At 55.4% G+C, this 7,951-nt stretch overlaps 1 protein-coding gene across 2 annotated transcripts; it reads right to left on the reverse strand.

Moving 5' to 3' along the window:
* Positions 1-1,646: 1,646 nt before the first annotated feature.
* Positions 1,647-5,666, reverse strand: FOXA2 (forkhead box A2). Of its 2 annotated transcripts, XM_011383678.1 has the most exons (3): positions 5,510-5,666; positions 4,467-4,536; positions 1,786-3,452 (listed from the first exon to the last, which is right to left on the reverse strand). In XM_011383678.1, exons 2-3 carry the CDS (start codon positions 4,533-4,535, stop codon positions 2,148-2,150), a joined length of 1,374 nt encoding a protein of 457 aa, XP_011381980.1. In that variant the 5' UTR covers position 4,536; positions 5,510-5,666; the 3' UTR covers positions 1,786-2,147. The 2 variants fall into 2 exon arrangements, with proteins under 2 accessions (XP_011381979.1, XP_011381980.1); XM_011383677.1 differs by lacking the exon at positions 5,510-5,666 and having other exon boundaries at positions 1,647-3,452; positions 4,467-4,577.
* Positions 5,667-7,951: the final 2,285 nt, after the last annotated feature.

The following is a 7,951-nucleotide window of genomic DNA, read 5'->3' on the forward strand; positions in this document are numbered from 1 at the left end:
GCCTCGGAGGCCTGCGGAAAGTTCTTACCCACCGCAAGCTAGCTGTGCGCAGGATGGCCCCAAGTCTGGGAGGCCCGCGACAACTCTGACTCCTGACTTCCCCTGGCCAGCTTTCAGGCCCTCAGGTGCCCGGTAGAAAGCCAAAGCCAGCCCCCTTTGCGTACCCTGGCCTGGCTGCACCTCCGGCGTTTCCACTGTGGTTGGCTGCCGATTTAGGGTGGCTAGGCCTTCTGTGGGGAGAGACAGCACGATTTTAAGAATTTATTCCGGGTTTCTTTATACGTTTGGATTTTCCTTTGAGGCTTACAAAATACCCCTCATTCCCTTGGCCCCCAATCCTGGCTTGCCAACCTAGCCAGGTTATCAGGATGCCGCTCAAGGGCGTCGGCGTTTGCTGGGGGCTGGGGGCTGGGGGGGCGGGGCGGGACGGGGAGGAGAAGCAAATCTGCAGACTCTGGGATCTCTCCACTGGCTACGGTTACTTGGCAAGCTGCGCAAGATACCCCCTTACCTCCACCGCACCCCAAATATACCTTATTTTTTAAAGGAGATTTAGAACATCACCCTGAGCAATCTTCTTCTAACCAATTCCAGGAGAAAGTCTTCTCTTTCTCCAGACCGGCTGTCCCAGGGATGGTCCTAGACACCTCAGTACTCCCGGGCCGCATCTAGGTCTCCCAAGGTTTTTCAGAGCACCTAAGTGAAGGAGGAGGCTGGGATAGGGTCACAGAGTCAGAGGCCTGAGGCTGTAAGACCCAAGCGGAATTCAAATTCCACAGGAGGGTAAAGAGGTTCCACAGTCATTAATAAAAAGGCAAAAGTGCTGCACCAGGAATTTGCAAATTCAATCTGGGCTCCCTAACTGGAAGGGAGGCGAAAATGGGAAATATTGCAAAACATGTAAAATCCAGGCTTCTCCCCAGATAAGTCTACCCTAGGGATCAAGAGATGCCAAGGACATTGCACCTTCAAAAGGCCTGGGCGGAAAAATAAGATATGTGGTTTGCTTCCAGCTTGAAAGATAAACCTGCATCAAACCATGGAATGGTTGATCTGAGATCTCTATTTCACTGTGTGTAAAGACAAACTCAAAAAGTAACCATAAACAATATTGAGTTCTATTTAATGATGCACTTGCTCAAGTGTTAGGGGAGAAGTGTATTGATGTCTGAAATTTACTTTGAAATGCCCTTAAAATATAAGATAAATTGACCAATGGAAATATATAGATGGACAGATATGCAATATAATAAGTACAGTGAAATGATAATTGTAGGGTCTGGGAAATGGGTACATGTGTGTTTTCTGTAAAACCTGTTCAATTTAAGTATGTCTGAAAATTTAAATAAAAAAAGCACACCCCACCACCCAAAAATAAAACCTGCAACTAGCCAGGATTTCCTTCCCTCCCTCCACTTTTAAATAATTTTCAGACTTGTCTATTTTTTAAGTCAGGCAAAGGAAAAAAAAATCTTGACAATTCAAGGAATAAAACCGGCAATAACACTTTAATATAGATTTGTGGAACTCTGGCCCTTGCAGCCAGAAAACATTTATAAGCCATAAATAAAGCACGCAGAAACCATAAATTAATCAGACCCAAGACCCGGATTTCACTGTGTCAAGAATGGGAATGCATTTTTTTCTTTTTCTTGGTCACTTACAACAGACCTTTACATCATTTTCCCTTCTTTTTTACAATAGTACAACTCTCTGGTTCTCTGTTAAAACTACATGGTTTTACACTGAGTCACAAAAGTTTGTGAAACTTTTTTTTTATATATAAAGTAAGACTTCCCTGCAACCACAGCAATGGAGAACAACAACAAAAAATCAGAATTCCCAGATGCTTCAAGAATCAGGCGTCTACACAGTAGTGGAAACTGGGGGCTTTTTTCTCTTTTTTCCTTTTTTACTGTTAATCTTTCCCACCCCCATTTCTCTCCTTATATAGAATGATACATATCAGTGTGGCCCATTTGTTTGGGAGGGAAGAGCTATAAAGAATGAGGGGAAACTACTGTCGTGGGGATGGGGGTGTAATGGTTTTCTTCTCCCTTGTATCTCTCCAACACCCTTACTTCAAAGTCTCCACCTCACTTCCTCTGTCTTTTGTCCTTGTCTGGGCTAGCCGGGTTGCAGCCATCTTAAGAGGAGTTCATAATGGGCCGGGAGTATACCCCCTGGTAGTAGGAGCCGTCCGCGGCCAGGGGCGAGGCGTCCAGGCCTGCTTTGTTCGTGATCGGGCCCATGGCCAGGCTTCCCGGCATGGGGGAACCGTAGCCAGGATAGTGCATCACCTGTTCGTAGGCCTTGAGGTCCATTTTGTGAGGCTGGTGGTGGTGGTGGCTGTGGTGGTGCTGCTGCTCCGAGGACATAAGGTTGTTGATGGAAAAGGGGTGGTTGAAGGCGTAGTGGTGCTCCGGCTTAAGGTGGGCCTCGGGCGGCAGGCCTGGGTGATGGGGGGGGCCCAGTAGGTGGGCCGCGGCCTGTTGCTGCTGCCCGGGTGAGGGTGCCGGCTCCGGGGGGCTTAGGGCTGCGGCTGGCGTCCCTTTCAGCTCCCCAAGGCCCCCTCGCTTGTGCTCCTGGCACGGAGAGGCGTTCGAATGGGGTGACTCAGTACCCGCCGTTGTCTCAGAGGCCGGCCCAGAGGCCTCCCCGAGCTGACCCTGCGAGGCCTGAGCCCCAGCAATCGCCTTCTTTCCACTGCCCGTGGCGCCCGCGGTTTCTTTCAGGGCCAGCTGCTTCTCGCACTTGAAGCGCTTCTGGCGGCGCAAATAGCAGCCGTTCTCGAACATGTTGCCCGAGTCGGGGTGCAGGGTCCAGAAGGAGCCCTTGCCGGGCTTATCAGGCGAGCGGGGCACCTTGAGGAAACAGTCATTGAAGGAGAGCGAGTGGCGGATAGAGTTCTGCCAGCGCTGCTGGTTCTGCCGATAGAAGGGGAAGAGGTCCATGATCCACTGGTAGATCTCGCTCAGCGTTAGCATCTTGTTGGGGCTCTGCTGTATGGCCATGGTGATGAGTGAGATGTATGAATACGGCGGCTTGGCGTGCGTGTAGCTGCGCCGGTACGTCTTGGGGTCGCGCGCGCGGCTCAGGCCCGCCTGCCCGTACATGGGGCTCATAGAGTTCATGTTGGCATAGGAGGCCAAGCCGCCCATGGCCCCGGCCGCTTGACCCCCGAGGGGGCTCAGGCTCGGACTCAGGTGCGGCCCCATGCCTGCCACGCCGGCCGCCCCGGCCGAGCCTCCCATGCTCGCCATGGCGCCCGCCCCGGGGGACATGCCGGCCAGAGACGGGCTCATGCCCGCGCCCACATACGATGACATATTCATGGAGCCGGCGCCCATATTACCCGAGCCGCTGCCCATGGCGGCCGCCGACATGCTCATGTACGTGTTCATGCCGTTCATCCCCAGGCCGGCGTTCATGTTGCTCACCGAGGAGTAGCCCTGCGGACAGAGCCCGGGGACGGAGGCGCACAAAGTTAGCACAGCGGTTTGAATGCGCTCTGATTTCCCAGCCACCCAGCCACCCAGCCACCCAGGCCCCTGTCTCCGGGAAGGCCTTTCCTCGTCCGGCCCTCCGCCCCCGACACCGGGACCATTTCACCCAGAGTGCGCCGTGATCGCCCTTGAAGAGGTGACGAGCTGGCTACTGCTCTGTGCGTGTGACTGGTTCCTAGCCCTTCTGTGGCTGGCTCTGATTCTAAAACAAGGGTCCCCTGGAGCACCCTCAAGCCAGGCACCCTAAATGCACCTGTACACCTCAGAGTCAACCCAACTCTCCGGCCAGTATACCGAGTCGGCGCTGCGGCCCCAGACGCCACCTCGATCTTAGCGAGCAACTTGTGGGACCCCGCTAGGGAGCCCCGGGAGGCCTCAAGAGAAGACTGTCTCAGGGTCTTCTCTGTTCAGTTTTCCTTCCGGGACCCCAGCCTTGGCCCCAGGAAAACCGAAACTCCGTGCCTGCTCCGAGTCCGTGGCCAGCCGGAGACACTGAATGGAGGCGTAGGGAGGGGACCGCGAACTGAACTACACGCGGCTGGGTTTTGCAGCCACAAACTTTCTCTTTGTCCCCTAGTCTTTGACTCTTTGCCTCTACCTCAGCCCCCAGCTCCTGCCCACCTTTTCCTCTCCAGCTCCCCACCCCCTCGCCGCCGACCTCCCACCCCTCCCCAGCCGCGCGCTGCCAAACATAACTCTGTTAGGATAGTGCGTGGCTCGGCCACGAAGAGGATTTGGAGGCGCCGCAAGTCAATATTTGATCACAAAGTTAATATTATCTCAAGGCTAACAGTGTGTCGTATAAAAAAGAGACCCATTTGAGTCCAAGGAGGGTGAAAAAGGCGGCTGCCCAGAGCGGCTGGGGGTTGGGGGCGGGTGCCGGCAAGGAAAGCAGTCCCGATGTTGGGAAAAGAGTGGACGCCGCCACCCAACATCCCCCCGGAAAAGGCGAGTGCCTACCTCTGGCTCGGCATAGTAGCTGCTCCAGTCAGACGGCTCGTGCCCTTCCATCTTCACCGCTCCCAGCATACTGGAAGCCGAGTGCATGGCAGTTTAAAATTTAACAGCCACAACAAACGACCAGCAATCACCCCCCACCCCACCCTCTTAAAAAAAAAAAAAAGTCAACTAAGGCACCGTCTCTCCTCTTCTCTCGCTCTCGCTCGCTCTCTCTCTCTCTCTCTCTCTCTCTCTCTCTCTCTCTCCCCGCTTCACTCCCTCTCCCTAGGCTGGCCGGAGGCGGTAGTTGGAAGTGGGCGGAAGGGGTGAGTCGCGGGAGGAGGGGACCAAGGATGGGGGGGTGGCCCAGACCGGAGTCCAGGTGCCCCCAGCGCCTGTGGCCCGCTGCCGCCGCGCTCACGGGCTGCCGGGTGGAGGCCGAGGTTAGCAGTGCTGAGCTGCTGGGAGACCGCGGGAGGCGCGCGGCGCGGGGGTGGGTGGGGGAGGGGGTGGAGAGAAGGAGGAGGAAGAGGAGGAGGTGTGGACCGCGGAGCAGACAAGTGCCGCAGTGACGTGGGCGGCCGGTGATATAGCGCGGCGTGCGGGCGCGGGCCTCCAATCCCCAAACCCCGGGCAGCCCATTTGAATAATCAGCTCACACCTAGGTGAGAGGAAGCAGCGGCGGGCGCCCCGCACCTGCCCTTCGGCTCCTGCTGCCCGCCGCGCCCGCATGCGGTGCAGGGATCCGCAATCCCAGCGAGTGGGTGCGCAGGCTACCCGGTACGCCCCTCTTTCCTTCAGTGTCCACAGGGAGCACCCATGGAAAGAGGGCCCTGGGAGGAAGCCACCCCAGGAGCAGCCCAGGGCTCTGAACCCCTTCCTGTCCCGTAGCGCCGGGCGCCTGGTGCGCCTGTCCGAGGGCGCGTTCCCTCTGCAGAGCCTTATAAAAGCCTCAATTATTTATCCCGGCTTCTTCACTCTCAGTGCTCAACCCTGTCAAAACAACGACAGTGACAGAGCCAATTTGCAAAGCTCTGTCGTATTTAGAAAAATTATGTACACACCTTTAACTCGCCCGCTGCTGCTCCTGAGAGGCCCCTCCCTGTTACAGTTAAGACACGGAGCGGCTCCAGAAAGCGCGGGGCACGCCTGGTCCGGCCGCCTTGGCTTTTTGCTATCTCGGAGCCTGGCCTCCTGCTACCCACAGCCGGGCGACCGGCGGGGAGGAGCGCTGTCCCGGCGCCAGGCTCAGGGCTTACGCGGCCCCGCCAGCTGCAACCGACGATTGAGAGACTGCAATTTGTCTCTGACATTCAGGACGGCGTGTTTCAAGGTTACTTTTCAGTCACGACCGAGGTGCCCACAGCATTTCGTAACTAAAACAAACAGGGCAGGAGGTAGGGGGAGGGTGAGGCGGGAGGAGAGAGGAATAAAGGAATCAATATCGGGCACATGAAATCACTTCGGGACGGTCTCTCTTCTCTGCTTCCCTGAGGGGGCTGTTTTCATAAGAATTAGAAACTTCAGCAACCATATGCTTCTTTTTATTTTTGTTCCAGCTTCTGGGTTCAAATTATCTGTCCTGAGCCAGCCCTAAGACCCCAGTGAGCCTCGATTGAGGGGCCGCGGATTGTATTATAGCTGTTTGGATGTGGACACCCTCTCTAGGTTCTAAAAACCCAGCTCGGCTATGAGGATCCAGACTTGCTGCCTACATTTAAGAGATCGAGAAAAACTAGGAAATCGTGGGCACCTGTCCCACCTCTCCAGAGTTGTGCGTAATGGTGGCCGAAGACAGGCGAGGTGTCAGGCAGGGAGTTGGGCATTGGGAACAGAAGTACTGGGTGTGGTTCAGGCTAGAAGAAAAGCCAAGAAGAGCAGTGGATGCAGGGGACTCCCACCTCTTATTTCTACCTCAGGTCTCTCGGGCCTTGCATCGCTTTGAACCAAAGATGCAGCTGCTGGCATTGCCCTCTGCGCTGAAATGGTTCGACCAATTCATACTGAGAATGTTCATGAACCCGCTAAGCGAGTGCCAAGGCAGGATCCCCAAAGTCAAGATCTGCGATGCCCCAAGACCTGTGTACCACCGAGGGCTCCCAAGAGGGGCAAACCGACCCCGTGCATCCGGGAAGCGTGTCGTGGGGAGTGTGCACAGGGGAGCCAAATGGACCAGATCATCAGCATCTATCGCAAGGTCCCGAAGGCTTGGGAAAGAGGGGTGAACACTGGCGCTCAAGAGTGGAGTTGCCTGTTTTCAAAGCTTTCTATGCAAGCCTAGGACAGAAAGGCACACACGTCTGCCGCCGCCGCCGCCGCCGCCGCCGCCGCCGCCGCCACCACCACCACCACCACCACCACCACCACCACCACCACCAAAGCCCTTTCTCCTCCCCACGGGGTGTTTCTTATATTCAGTAGAAAAGAGATGCCAAACAAATAGACAAACTGGACGAAAAAACGACAGACAGCTTCCTGGTGTGTATGGAATGAAAACTCAAAAGAATATTCTGGCTTGTGAATGTGTGTATGTGAATGTCCACTCCCTCTTCTCTTTTAGCTCCTGGTCGAAATATGGTTCTAGAAATTATTCCTTGAGCTGGAGGAAGGGACACTACCTTCCTAAGGAGCGGACCTTGCAAGTTCCCCTACTCTCGGTAGCCAGCATCTGCCGGCACCCGGGAGCACTAATCTGCAGCTTCCGAAGTGACCGGGCGCCCCCTGTCGGCCACGCGGCCCCGGGGAACGACTCGAGCCCTCTTTTACCCCTGCGTTCTTCACGCCGCAACCCAGGAGATCCCGCACCTTCTCTCCGCCTCTCCGAGACTCTGAAAACGCCTACGAGTGGTTGGAATTTCTTTGGAGTCCCCCGAAGTTCTCCGTAAACTCAAACCGACCTCCCCTCCCGCCACTGGAGGCACCTAGGGCTCGGGTAGGGTTGGGCTACGTGCGACACAGCCAGGAGTCCTGGACTCTGGAGAGTAGGGGGAAACCCGGGACCAGGGACTGTGAAGGAAGCAGGGACGTTCACCCAGCTTGAGGTTCGCTTTCCTTCCCCAGCGGGGACGTCTTCGGAGGCGCTACCTCCCCTACACACTCCCGGTCCTACCCGGCGGCTTCGGTTTCTAAAGGTTTATTCAGAGCGTCTGGCAAGACAGCCTCAGGCTGGAATGCTGTAAATTGCTCCGGGAACTTCTCTCCAGGAAAAAGTTCGCGCATAACTCGGGCTGAAAACAGATATTTCCCCTAATTCCCCTTTAGTTTAAACCCACCTAGTACTAAGATTCACAAAGCTTTCCTTGGCCCATGCCCTCCTCTTCCTTTTCGTTTAGGTGCTACCTCTGTTCCATATAAAGCCGTCTTATAATCGACAACTGAGCTTGGGGTTAGCACGTTGTTTTTATTCTGGATGCTACCCCAGTGAATATGATTTGGGCTCAAACCTGGGCCTCCTTTACTCTTCCTGGGAAGAAGATGCTAAGATCTCGCATCCCCTAGCAAAACTT

Source organism: Pteropus vampyrus, unplaced genomic scaffold, assembly GCF_000151845.1.
Source record: "Pteropus vampyrus isolate Shadow unplaced genomic scaffold, Pvam_2.0 Scaffold536, whole genome shotgun sequence".
NCBI lineage: Eukaryota > Metazoa > Chordata > Mammalia > Chiroptera > Pteropodidae > Pteropus > Pteropus vampyrus.